At 37.9% G+C, this 12,919-nt stretch overlaps 2 protein-coding genes across 3 annotated transcripts; one reads left to right on the top strand and one right to left on the bottom strand.

The window, feature by feature from the left end:
- Positions 1-1,060: 1,060 nt before the first annotated feature.
- Positions 1,061-2,493, top strand: LOC122000391 (transcription factor MYB41-like). The gene is made up of 3 exons (XM_042554803.1): positions 1,061-1,343; positions 1,455-1,584; positions 1,684-2,493. The coding sequence occupies exons 1-3, from the start codon at positions 1,211-1,213 to the stop codon at positions 2,390-2,392; spliced, it is 972 nt and encodes a 323-aa protein (XP_042410737.1). The 5' UTR covers positions 1,061-1,210; the 3' UTR covers positions 2,393-2,493.
- Positions 2,494-4,130: 1,637 nt separating this feature from the next.
- LOC122002106 (WD repeat-containing protein 48 homolog) lies at positions 4,131-11,966 on the bottom strand. Of its 2 annotated transcripts, none has more exons than XM_042557164.1 (18): positions 11,783-11,966; positions 10,466-10,581; positions 10,187-10,339; positions 9,469-9,531; positions 9,302-9,391; positions 8,838-9,131; positions 8,633-8,730; positions 8,149-8,184; positions 7,881-8,001; positions 7,549-7,788; positions 7,249-7,344; positions 7,064-7,129; positions 6,899-6,940; positions 6,668-6,802; positions 6,067-6,428; positions 5,314-5,407; positions 4,641-4,832; positions 4,131-4,523 (listed from the first exon to the last, which is right to left on the bottom strand). In XM_042557164.1, exons 2-18 carry the CDS (start codon positions 10,562-10,564, stop codon positions 4,425-4,427), a joined length of 2,280 nt encoding a protein of 759 aa, XP_042413098.1. In that variant the 5' UTR covers positions 10,565-10,581; positions 11,783-11,966; the 3' UTR covers positions 4,131-4,424. The 2 variants fall into 2 exon arrangements, with proteins under 2 accessions (XP_042413098.1, XP_042413099.1); XM_042557165.1 differs by having other exon boundaries at positions 6,899-6,937.
- Between the last annotated feature and the right edge of the window lie 953 nt (positions 11,967-12,919).

The raw sequence follows: 12,919 nt of genomic DNA, 5'->3' as shown, positions 1-12,919 counted from the left end.
GACCAATATTTATCGATTTACCATGCAATTTTCATCCCGAACGTTAAAGGGAAAGATGAAATGTTTTGATAAAGAGTCTATTCTAAAAGTTATAAAGACAAGTTATTGTTTCTCTTACGAAAGACTCTGAAAGACAATAAGAAGAGATTAAGAGAAATGCAGAAAAGGAGGCCATTTTTTTGACTGCAACAAACATGTTCACAAATCCAAATCAGTACTATCCATTAAAGAACTGCAAAATATGGCTGAAGTTGAACATTTGTGTACAGACCGTGACAAAATATAAGTCAAGGGATGTTAAGAAGAAATGTGGTGAGAGAGTTCCCTGTGTGGCCTACACTTTTCAAAAAAAAGCTGTAGCCTTGGAGGACTTTGCATGCAATTAATAAGCCTCCCTTATCATTGAGACCTTGAAAGCTACTACATTAATTTCAGCTAGCAGTAGAATATGCTCCATTTTTTTTTGGTTTTCGGTTCCATGCGTTTCGCACGCTGTGATAAATTACAGATGAACTCAAGTATGTTTCATGAGTTCTTAGAAGAGAGATCCATAGCCGACAAAATATATATACAGTATTTAACCCTCCCCTCAGGTTTGGTATATGATCAGATTAACTCCCTACAAACCAACATGCACTAAGATTTCCCCCACAGATTTATCCTGCGTCACAAGATCCTCCAATATATAATTAAGAGCTGATGGATTTCTTATCTGAATTAATTAACAAATCACAAGGCGGACGTCGGCACATGTGTCATGGAGGAGGAGCAAGTCTTGCAGCGAGAAGGCCGTGAATGAAGAAGGTGAAAAGAGCCTGCACTGCACTGAACTGCACTGCAATGCGATGCGTGTTTACTATACGTGTCGGATTTTGGCCTTCCTGTCCCCCTCCAATTGTCTTAAGCCATGTCATGTGTGGCTCTCCGGCTGAGAGATGCGGTGGTTAAGACACGTCGCGAGTCGCGACTGTGATAAATAAGGGACGGCACCGAATCCGTTTGACTTTATTTACTCCCTTCTCTGCCATTCGCCTCTGTTTTCATTCTATATAAACCATAAACACAGTTCATCCTCCTCTCCTATCAGATAGTACTTTGTTCTATCCCTTAATTTAATTTCAACCTCTCCTTAATCCTTATCTATCTCTTCTCATTTCCTCAAACCAACTTTTCTTGCTCGAGTTGAGCCTTTGCGGTGCTGTTTATTGAGATGGGGAGAGCACCTTGTTGCGATAAAGAAGGTTTGAAGAAAGGTCCATGGACGCCGGAAGAGGACCAGAAGCTCGTCGACTACATACAGAAGCACGGACAAGGAAACTGGAGATCTCTTCCTAAGAAAGCTGGTATGTATGTATGTATGTATGTATGTATGTATGTTGCTACTTAAGTAAAAGCATGAGATTTATGGGATAAATATTGTTTGACTAATTCATGAGCGCTTGCTTAATTCATAGAGCTCGCAAGGTGTGGCAAGAGTTGCCGGCTCCGGTGGACGAACTACCTCCGGCCGGACATCAAGCGAGGAAGGTTCTCCTTTGAAGAGGAAGAGACCATCATTAAGCTACACAGCATGTTAGGCAACAAGTAAGAGGAGTCAACTCTCACAATTTAAGAAATTTAAAAGGAAGATATTATAATTAAAGCAAGTATTTACCGTAATTGCTTTTGATTTCTCTGCTTCAGATGGTCGGCGATTGCGGCGCGTTTACCGGGAAGAACAGACAACGAGATCAAGAACTACTGGAACACGCATATCCGGAAGAGGCTGCTGAGGATGGGAATCGATCCGGTGACTCACGCTCCTCGGCTCGATCTCCTCGACCTCTCCTCGCTCTTTTCTTCCTCTTTCTGCAACCCGTCGTTGCCGTCGTTGCCACCCTCGCAGCTCGACTTGTCGAGGCTATTGGCTGGCCTCGACGGCGATCTCCTCTTGATGGCCACCAACCTCCTCTCGTCTCAGTATCCGAATCCCAACCTCGCGCTCAGTGGTCAAGGCCTGCCGCACCAGGATCAGCAACAACTGCTTCAATTTCCAGCTCAACGGACCTTGGACGACACTCAATGGATGCAGAGCGCTAATGCGAGCCAGTTACAGTCCGATCATGTGGTCACGCTGCCGCAGACTTACATTGGAAATAATTTGATGCATGCGCCATCGGCGTTGACGCAATGGGTCAACGGCGGCGGCGGCGCCTCCTGCGTGGAAGGTGGCGGCGGGAACTACAACTTGATGTCGGTTTGGTCGACGCCGGCGTCGTCGAGCCTGACACCGCTGAACTCGCCGTCCACGACGACGCACGTGAACAGCAGCACGGAAGACGAGATGGAGAGCTACTGCAGCAGCCTCTTCCAGTTCCATACCCCTGCTGACATCAGCAACCATGTCATGTAAACCAGATTATGTCGATTATTTTTCTTTTTTCTTTTTTCTTTTTCCTAGCTGAGAAATGAATGACTAGTGCACTACAGTGGCTCTTATCTCAGCCGTATTCATATGATGTCTCATGTGTTGATATATATGAACAATCATGTTTTGGCCAAAAGCGAAAAAGAAAAAGAAAAAGGAAATTGTCTTATTGATGTTGCCAATTCAAACACAATTCTATTATCTTATTAAAAGTGCACTTTTAAAGCAATGTTTTAAATATAAAAGTAATGTAGAATATATAGCTAGCTAGGTTGCAGAAATAAATCTATAATATGGTTAGTAGAGTTGTTTTTATATTCATAGCTCTTGTTGCATCCAGTGCAACACTTTAAATAATTCTACTAGTCACTCTTGCAACAGTGTTATATTCTTCTTCCATATCTCAATTACAACACTTTGTTCAAAAGATTACAATTTAATAATTAACACAGGTAGATGTTTATTATCAAATTCGCTCGTCTTAATTTTTCAAATTAATATAAAGCATGCTGCATATATCCGCCTAAATGAAATCATCAAAATACTATAATTAAATATAATCATCAACAAACACATTATCCCTAGCAAGAATATTTAAATATCAGCTGCAACATCTCCCACTTAGAGCGTTGACATCCATCCAGGCGAGTAAATGCGTACGTGTACCGATTGGGTCCACTGAAGACTTCAAGATTCGTGTTCATGATTGATGGAGGGGTCCGACTGCCTACGCCGTGAGTGCAGGGTCCCGCGTGAGACTCTCGATGCACTAGCGAGATGCGACTTTGTCCGATATCAGCCGTTCATCGTCGGCATCGTCGGACGCGTGGCCGACGATGTGGACGGCTCCGATTTCTTTCACGTGACGATGATTGTATCAATTATCGATACTGATGGGACCTTAACATCTGCATATTTTAGACACGTAACGCCAGCGTTGACATAATTTTTCTCTTTCTTTTTTTTCCTCTTTGGTTTTTTGGTAATTTTAATTTTCTTTTGTGTTACGCTAAAGTTTCCTCAAACAGGTTAGTTTACAAGATGATCTATATTACTCAAAAAGTCCAAACAATGTATTTCGAAAAATCAAATAATATTTTCAGAAAGGAGCTTTTAGATCTTTTGCGCTTGGATTATTCATTCGTACCAGATTAGTGGATGAAATCAAAGGCTTCTCTCAGAAGAGAAGAACAAGAAGAGTGAGCGGTTGTATTCCCACCAGCCTGAAGAAAACAAGGACGAGTTTTCCCCGATGTGATATATATTTTCCACCCTGAAATTCTTATAATTCCCATAATTTTCGCATCACCAGCACATCACCGAGACGTGGAATTAAGAGAAGAAGGGAGAGATCTGGAGCAGCTTTTGCCTTTTGGTTGGCGACGTCTCCTTCAAGCAACTTTGTGTTTTTCTCTCGCCGGCCGCCGACGACGACGACACTTTCAGAGCCGCACTTTTGGTGGGGTTCAGTTCATACTGTGTTAGTTGCCACCATTTTCATCGTCTTGTCGTTCGATGACCGACAACAAAGAAAGGGCCAATTTTGTTGCATGCAGGTCGCTGTTAGAGTGAATGAGTGGCGTTGCAAAGGTCTGACTTTGTTTGGTCTCTGGAACTTGAAGCCTCCCCATGTATTTGGAGTAGACATTTACTTTACCTTACATAGTTGTGCTACTGACGTGAATCGAAAAATAATTTATGCCACATTCAAAAAGAATCAAACTTGGAAATAGTCTTAGATTAGAAATAGTCTTATTCCTTCGTACATAATTACTCATTCAGTTACAAAGATTTAGCAACCTTTCAACTACACATTTATGCAATATTATCTAAACCAACGCATTCAATTCAGGCCTCCCACTTGCATTGAAAAAAAAAATCATTTAACAAATGTATGTAGCTTTCACCTATTAATACAACATTTATAGCTTCAAAATAGTTCATTTATTCATGTTAATGGAGAAACAACAGCTAAGTAGCATAGGCTCTGTATTTTGAAGTCTAATTTACAAGTTAGCTATTTGTTCTGCACCACTCTGTAGTTCAAGATCAAGTCTTCTGGCTTCTTCCATATATATGCTCGAACTGTGGCCAAACTCATTTCTGGTAAGAGCACCTGCGTTCATCAAACGAGTAGAAAATGATCAGAGAAACAGAAGAAAAAAAATGACATTTACATATTGAAATGTGAAATTTAAAAAATAAAAAATAAAAAGGCCTTGTGGAACCTTACCTGGTTGTTGCATAAGATTTCGATGCTTGGCTTTATCTTTTGCCAGGCCTTCATCCCTGATCGTAGTGAGACATCTCCTAGTGAAGAAAGTTGAGACTGTCCTGTGCTCAATCCCAAACCAGATGACCCATCGGAGCTTCCACCATCCAATGGTTTGTCAAGAACCATCTTTTCCAAGACATAGTTTATTACCTGTAAAATGAAACAATGCAAAGAAGTTATTAGGACAACTAACATGTATCTATAAATATCTCATGAATGTTTGTATGACAAGGTTTAAGGCCACATTAGATGGAAAATTTCACAATTAAGAAGCTAGAAATTAATGGCTAGGTTTAGTGTGTTAAAATTGTAAAATTGGCATAACATGATCAGAAACAATGTCTAATATCCTAACTTTTGCAACAAATTACATTTTTTTTAATAGGTATTATATTAATTAACTGCATTTTAACTTGAAAGGAAATTTAGGTAAAAATGATCCAAGTAGAAATTTATGATATCGTGAATATAGGAGTGACTGTCGTGCACACAAGCACCAAATTAGAGCCTACAACACGTATTAGATTACAGAAACTTCATGCACAAAACATTATAGTAGTAGCATACCTCATGCAGCAATCATGTATTTCTGAAGCGTGACAAAGATTAACTACTTAAAACTATAACTTACTTTGTTAATCCTCAATATCCGAGGCGCACTCAATTTGCCTTGTGTTATTATTTGCACATTTGAACCTTCACAAGCTTGCAAATGAAAGCTACATCTAATAATGAAGAACAAAAGAAATTCAGAGGTAAAAAGGTAATTGAGATAAACAAAACAACCTACAAATCATCTTATGCACCCATGTCTATGATCTTATTAACTGAGCTGCAAAGGAAAATAAATATAGAACTTTGGAGGTAAAACAAATAGAGAAAAATTCATTCCACAACTAACTTCAAACATAAATTCCATGTGATCTGGCTATCAACTGTAGTAAAACAAATGTATAGCAAAGTACGAGGCAAATGTAGCAGTTAAAATGCAACCTTTTATCAAGAAATTATCTTATTCAGCTATGATGAAAATTTTGACTATAGCTTGCCAACAGTAAATAGTCACATAGGAGAATAGCAACTTTGATTGTCATATTGTCTCATGGTCTTCGGATATGCCATTGCAACTTCTACAACTTAGTGGTTTGGACAAGGAAAGCAAGCCTCCTTTATTTCTTGAACTTGGAAAGAGAACCAAACATAATAAGAACTAACTGCATAGCAATATATTTAACTACAATGGGGAGGAAAGAAGAAAAGTCAAACTTACAATGCATGAACTTATATTTAAGTATTGAAGCAAATAGAAGAAATTTAATGGGACAAAAAAGTGGAAAAGAATGAAAATTTTGTAAGCAGAAGACAGAAGAAAAGTATGTGTTACTTTGTGTTTTCTCTTGCAGGTAATCGGCTATTTAAAACACATTCCATACTCCACCAAGGAAGATCCTTCTCATCTTCTGTTCCATCTAAATCCGTGATCTTCTTTCTCCAAGGACCTCCATGTGAACCCTCTGTAACTATCGATGGAGGTGAAACTGTTGAAAATTCAAAAGAAGGGAGGGCAGAGAAATTGCTGTTGTCTGAACCATCATCCACCTCAATTTTCGAGTGTGGATGATTTCTGACAATATCATGTGTAGATGCAACATCTCCATTTGATGAAGTGTGTGACCCAGATCTATGCCTTCTTTTAGCCATCCAGTGGACCAACAAACCACGAAGTGTCTCTTGAGCTAGGTTTATCTGAAAAATTCAAACATGAGATAAGCCCAATAGGATGCAAAATTGAAAAAAAGACATACTTTGGCAACTGCAAACTTTATATCAGCTGTCCACCATTTAGCATATACACATCTAGTCTATTAGATCTAAGTCACTCTATTTTCATAGATATCAAGCAACAATTTCCATTCGGCACAAGGTGGTTGCTTTGAGAAGCTAAAGTTAGTTTCAAAAATACAAAAAATGGTTAAATGTTTTACCTTGAGATCCTCTGGTGCTCCTACCATATTCAAGTCCACGGCATACATCTCAGCAGAAAAGCATTGAGGAGTATCCAAATGGACAGACAAACTTCCAAGTCGCGTATCCATTGTAAACCATGCAGGTATACTCACCTTTGAAGAATAAACATCAAAAGGTTTCTTAGATGTTGAAGATAACATGAGAAAATGAACAGTGACATCAAACATGATCCATGCGTGAAAATGTACCATTTCAAATAGCTCTTCCTTCTTTTCGTCAAAAGACACCTGCTGAGTGTGGAAAAATTGCAGAATAGTTTAGATAGATTTCCTGTCAGCGTACTATAGCCACAAAAATATGTTCTCAAACCATCCATACAACATATGGTATATTAACTTTAAGTACGAAAGAACCTTGCCATAGTCCTCGATCACAACACCCTTGGTAATCTCCCACAATTTAACAGAACCTACCGTATCCTGTAAGAATATGTTACAAGCTTGCAAGGTTAAAATGGAGGCATAAAAGTAAACCAATGATCAAAATAATTAAAACCAAGAGTGCAAAGAAAATTTATAAGACAGGACATCATATTCACCTTGGTCAACACATGTCTTCTGTTATTCAAGATTTCATATTTTACAATTCCTGGGATTCCAGAAATGGTGAAAGATGGTTCTTTGTATACAGGTACCTACAAAAGGAAGGGTTTATTCAGATCTTTCAGAAAGATAATTAACCTCCAAAGAATGGGACTGATAGTTAAGAACAATTCTCGGGAATTAATTCCACAAAATTGAAGTAGGGACTTAAATAAATTGTAACACAATCAGTACCAGAGATTGTTGAACTGACATGAACCTATTACTCATAGAAGTTTATGGAAATTACAACTTACAGGGGCTGATCCTTCTAAAGAAGCTCTTGCCCTTGTGAAAGACAAATTTCCTGCTAAAAAAGAACCACCTCTTTCAAGAACTTTTTGTGGATTCTGTCCTTCAGCTGGCAACCTATGTACAGATGAATCTGTAGTCGCAATCCATATACTATCATCTTGTAACACCATCTGTAAAATAGGGTGTTCTTCTTTTGTGTAAAGCAAAAGGCTTTCTCTGGTAGACAAGTCTGTCAGGTACAACTAATAAAAACAGAATCAAACAACATGTGCAGATTAGGGAACAGATAAATCCATCTTTATAAAGGGCGGGTGAGGATAATTACTATACTTACAGATTGGTCTCTCCCACCACTATAAACATGCGTGAATGCTGGATTACTGGCGAGAGCCCATACAGAATCGGTATGGACAGCATAAGAATGCACGCATCGTTGCTGACCAAGATCCCATAGACTACAGAAAACAACAAAGGCTAACTAAGGATAAAGCACAAAAATTTATTGATAGATAATCCATGAAATGAAAAAAAAAAATGAAATGAGTTTGATGCTTGAAATCCAAACCAAATTGCAAGAGTGTTTAGTATGAGGATATTTCTACCGGATCATTGAATCAGATGACCCTGATAGGCAGAACCTGCAATGAAGATTAATAAACAAATTTTCATAATTGATGGCAAACAATAATTCTTGAAACAAGAGAGTAACATCAAGTGTCTCCAATTACATAAAAAAAAACAAATTAAAACTAGTTGGAAGTTTGGCTACTAAAGTGAAATAGATACAGTACTTTTTACAAATTCCAGAAAAAAAGAGTTTCCTTGCATTGCAATAGCATGAATAATTGGACTTATAAGAGATCGTAGAGTAGAAGCCAAGTATCATAGACGCAATCTGACATTAGTATAGTTTAAGAAAATCTAGAAGAAAATACCTGCAGAAATGTATTAATGCATATTCTAGTTACTGTTGGATGAAACATTCACATGAATCCAACTGAAATGCATAAATCAATCATGACACCAGAGCAAAAGGATGAGAAACATAATTTTGTTGATCATAGCAGAGGGAAAAAAAGTATACACCTTCCTGTGGAATCGAGAAGCAAAGCCCTGATGTTGTCAGTATGCCCTCTAAGCTTCAAAACTTTTGAACCAGATCTTGAGTCCCAAACCCGTATAACCTATAGAAAGTCAATAGGTAGGTAAATAAATATTACAATATTCACATTTGGAAAAGTCTCTTTTCCATGATTTAGATGTGCAATATGTGGATTCAGAATTTGAGCACCTTCTCAGTTCCACCAGAAACAAGCAAGGTCCCACTATCATTCATTGCTAAGGCATAAACTGACTCCTTATGGCCTTTGGCAGCAATTGGACAATATCCACTAGACTGATTGTTATGAAAAGCTATGTCGTTTCCCACATTAATACCCCGTAGGCTTGACATTGGAGGTCCCGCATTCCCATTAGAATGTTCATCTTCTTTTGAATCAACAGATTTTGCAACTGGAAGGAGAGCTGCATCAATGTCCCAAATGAAAACCTCCCCACCAAGCCCCGCAGAGGCAACTATATTGCCCTAACACAGTTAAAAGGTAGAAATGAATCAGATACTTCAATACGGGACTATATGAAACAAATATATATATATATATATATATATAACAACTAAAACACCAACATACATAAGATCCAACAGAAAACGAACTAAGCTATTTTCACAGTTAAAAAAAAAGTTAAATGGAATACATTTTGCTCAGCAGCAGCAAGACAAATGACATAGTCAGAATGTTGACGAAGAGTTCTTGTGCAAACACCATCAGACAAGGGGTTCCATATCTGTGGAAAAAAGAGAAGGACGAGTTAAAATAGACTAATCTCTCTGCATCAGTAATAACCATTTCTAAATGAATAACCTTCAGGGTAGTGTCTGAAGAACATGAGACAAGGTTGCTACCAGCCATAACTGCATCATTGACCTGTATAACAGCTGCAGATTAAATAAAGGTAAAGTAAACTAAAATAACACTATGAGATTTTGTTTAAATGTTGAAAGAGAATTGGTTAAATTGCTAATTGCATATTTTCCCTAGTGCAAATAGAAACTAGAGCTTTTACACAGATTTTGCGTTACAGATCTACTAAGCTATTCCTACAATCTCACTGCAGATTTCAACAGTGATAAAGTATTTGTATGATATACCTGAATTGACTTTATATACACCAAAGGTATACTAATACCGCTATGGTCATATTAATTACTACGATAATAATCAAATCCACATGCCTCTGATGTATTAGGAACGATTGTACCAGTTCTATAACAAACTGACACATGAAAAGTCTATATAACATAGAATTCAATAAAATGCAAGTGAGATTAACTACACAATTCCCTTTGGCAACAAATACGGCGGAGTATGTGGTCAAATTCTTGGTATTTGCTTTTTTTATGAGGTTATCTCGGAGCAGTTAGTCAGTTCATTATTTAATGCAACTAAAGAAATCTTAAGGACCAACAATGTTAGTATTGGTTTTATTGTTATTAAGGTAGCCAGTTTTCTAAGGAAAAGATGAGATAGATATGTTACAAGGAAAAAAGAAAAACAAACAATTAAGTTTAATGGAAAATACCCAATCAACATGGGACTCAAATGTAGCCGAATAGGTAACATCATTTTTGCTTAAAGCCCATCTTTTCAATGTCCCATCTCTGCTCCCCGTGAAAAGATAATCACAAGGAGTTGTGGATTTTAGGACAGCCAAACAATTAATACCTGCACAATGCTGCATACAAATGCAATAATTTGAATGAAACAATATTTTTGATGTAAAAATACAAAATATATCATGGAACAGCAGATCAAGAACATCATATACTAGTTGTAAGGACAACAAGAATCTAATGGAGACCTTTGTGCTATCTGCATCATTCAGTACATATGTCAAGCGTTTCTCCTTCCGAGGACGTGATGAATTGGAGGTGTTACCTGCACTGCCCACACGGTGCATTGCAGCTTCAAGCTTTCCTGTAATATCTTTCCAATGTCTGATGAGATTATCACACTTCATAAAATTGCTAAGAAATATAGCATCAACATACTTGCATCCACTATAACATGTTCAGGAATGCTTATAATATTGCATAAAATGTGAAACCACATATCATCTTTGGTCAAAATACAACATGTCACACTAATATATTGCATCAATCATGATATTAATTTATTAAATTAAAAATGGAAATTTAGGGGCAGACATTATATATACAGCAATTTTCTGCAAGGCAATATATATACTTCTAATAATCATCATCTTCTTCATCAAGTTGGGTTGTCTCAATCATTTGGGGACAGCTATGGTTTACATGAACCTTATCCTTCCATTTTGAGTTCTATACAAAGCAATCTAACTAGTACCTTTAAAATCAATTATATCATTTCTTTTATTACATTAACTAATGTTTTCACTCTCTACCCTTTCCACTTTTTTCTAATAGGTTCAACTCTTACTAATGTTTTCATTGATCCTCCTCTGCCCTTTCCACCCTTTTCTATAACAGATTCAACCCTTCTAACAAAAAAGAAAACAGAAGGGGAGAAAGGAAATCTAATCGGTACAACTTTAAACACTGATGCTAGATTAAGGATTAGGCGTAGACAATTGGATGCCATTCACACATCTTGATTGTGGCAGTTTAGAGGTTGTATTCAATACGAGAAGTTTATGAACACAGCATTTACAATTTCCTGGTGACGAACGGATAATTGAAGTGTTGCAAAACTTACCACCCTCTTTTCTCCTTGTTTACATGTTCGTATTGTCATTAGAAGAGGGGGAAAAGAACTAAACAAGGATTGATCCTTGTAAATCAGCTAACACAAAACCAGGAATAGAATCAACGTCAACGAATAATATTTACTAATCACTACCCTAAGATCTGCAGTAACAGAACCTAATGAAGTTCCATTCCTTTTCCTTAAATCTTCTTCTGAACTCACTAACAATATTCTAGGATCGAGGAAGGATGATCCTTCCCACAAAATGATTATCAATTCTGATTTAAAAAGCACGACAGCACACGTCGGTCCAAATCCCATATTCATAATAATTAAATCATGATTTAGGAGAAAAGGATCCTGCGTATCACCTAAACGCAAGGGCAGACTCACGTCGAAGAAAATGACGGGCACAGTAAATCCAAACAAGACGAAGAGGGGCAGATCTTACCTGCACCGAGCAGGGTGGCTTCCGATGGTTTACTGCTCGCCGGGGAGCTCACTCGACGGGCTCGCTTCCGTTCTGCTGCAGAAACCCTCGTCTACTTCCGAACCAAGAAAGGGCGCCGGGAGAGACAGTCCGTCGGAGGGAGAGAGAGAGAGAGAGAGACCGAGATTGACCCGAGGTGAACCGGCCGGGCCTGGCAATTCTTCTTCCCATACCGCGGGGTGGGCCCAATTTGAAGAAAATCCGGACCAGCCCAACAGAGCCCAAATCTGACTGAGAGTCCATCATTGATGATCACCCAATTGCTACCATTTTGTATCTAATAGTCCTGTTTATTAGAGAATATTTTCTTTGTTAAGGAATATTTTCTAATTTATTTATTTATTTCTTAGTATTTTAGGTATTTTTTCTATTTTATACTTGTAATAGTATCTATATACTGTACACATCATTAAAAAAAAAGATTGTGTATTCGACTCTCAATATGATATCATAGTACTAAATTTAACAGTAAAAATTTTTCTCTCTGTAAACGCTAGTCACGAGCCGCTATAGCCACCACCCACAATGGCCACCGACTATGACATCACCTACTGACCACCTCCCGTGAGTACTCCTGATTCGTCTTCCGATTTTGTAGTTTTTAAAGTCAATGCTCATGGATCATTGAAACTCACCATCTCCAATTATTCTGCTTAGCGCTTACAGTTTACATCTCTTCTATTCGAGTACAACTTATTGGGATTTGCTAATGACTCATGTCTCTGCCCCCTGTGCAAATAATGCTTACAGATGTCACACTATCTCAGACAAATCCTGATCATATTCTCTGGCTCTGCTAGGATCAACTTCTCCTCAATGTTATTGTTCGATCGATGTCTCCTATTATTGTACAGCTTATTTCTACATCCACTTCATCTAGAGACGTGTAGTAGACGCTAGAGAGAATCTACGTTGTTCTCTCACATGGCAGGATTATAACTTATCGTCAAAACCTTGCCATCCCTCACTATGGTAATAGATCTATCACTGATTATATACAAGACAATAACAACAACAACAATCAACCAACCCTTTTCCCACTAGGTGTGGTCGCCTATATGAATCCTTTTACGTCATTGAGCTCTATCTCCTATTATA

This window comes from Zingiber officinale, chromosome 7A (assembly GCF_018446385.1).
Source record: "Zingiber officinale cultivar Zhangliang chromosome 7A, Zo_v1.1, whole genome shotgun sequence".
Lineage (NCBI taxonomy): Eukaryota > Viridiplantae > Streptophyta > Magnoliopsida > Zingiberales > Zingiberaceae > Zingiber > Zingiber officinale.
Note: the sequence above shows the minus strand (reverse complement) of the source record. Positions and strands in the feature narration are given on the sequence as shown.

Coding starts and splice junctions, on each gene's coding strand:
- LOC122002106 (XM_042557164.1), bottom strand. CDS start 10,564: ATGCACCGTGTGGGCAGTGCAGGTAACACCTCCAATTCATCACGTCCT. Junction 10,340..10,465: donor ATGATGCAGATAGCACAAAG/GTCTCCATTAGA, acceptor ATTTGTATGCAG/CATTGTGCAGGTATTAATTG. Junction 6,941..7,063: donor TGATCGAGGACTATGGCAAG/GTTCTTTCGTAC, acceptor TTCCACACTCAG/CAGGTGTCTTTTGACGAAAA.
- LOC122000391 (XM_042554803.1), top strand. CDS start 1,211: ATGGGGAGAGCACCTTGTTGCGATAAAGAAGGTTTGAAGAAAGGTCCA. Junction 1,344..1,454: donor ATCTCTTCCTAAGAAAGCTG/GTATGTATGTAT, acceptor CTTAATTCATAG/AGCTCGCAAGGTGTGGCAAG. Junction 1,585..1,683: donor CACAGCATGTTAGGCAACAA/GTAAGAGGAGTC, acceptor TCTCTGCTTCAG/ATGGTCGGCGATTGCGGCGC.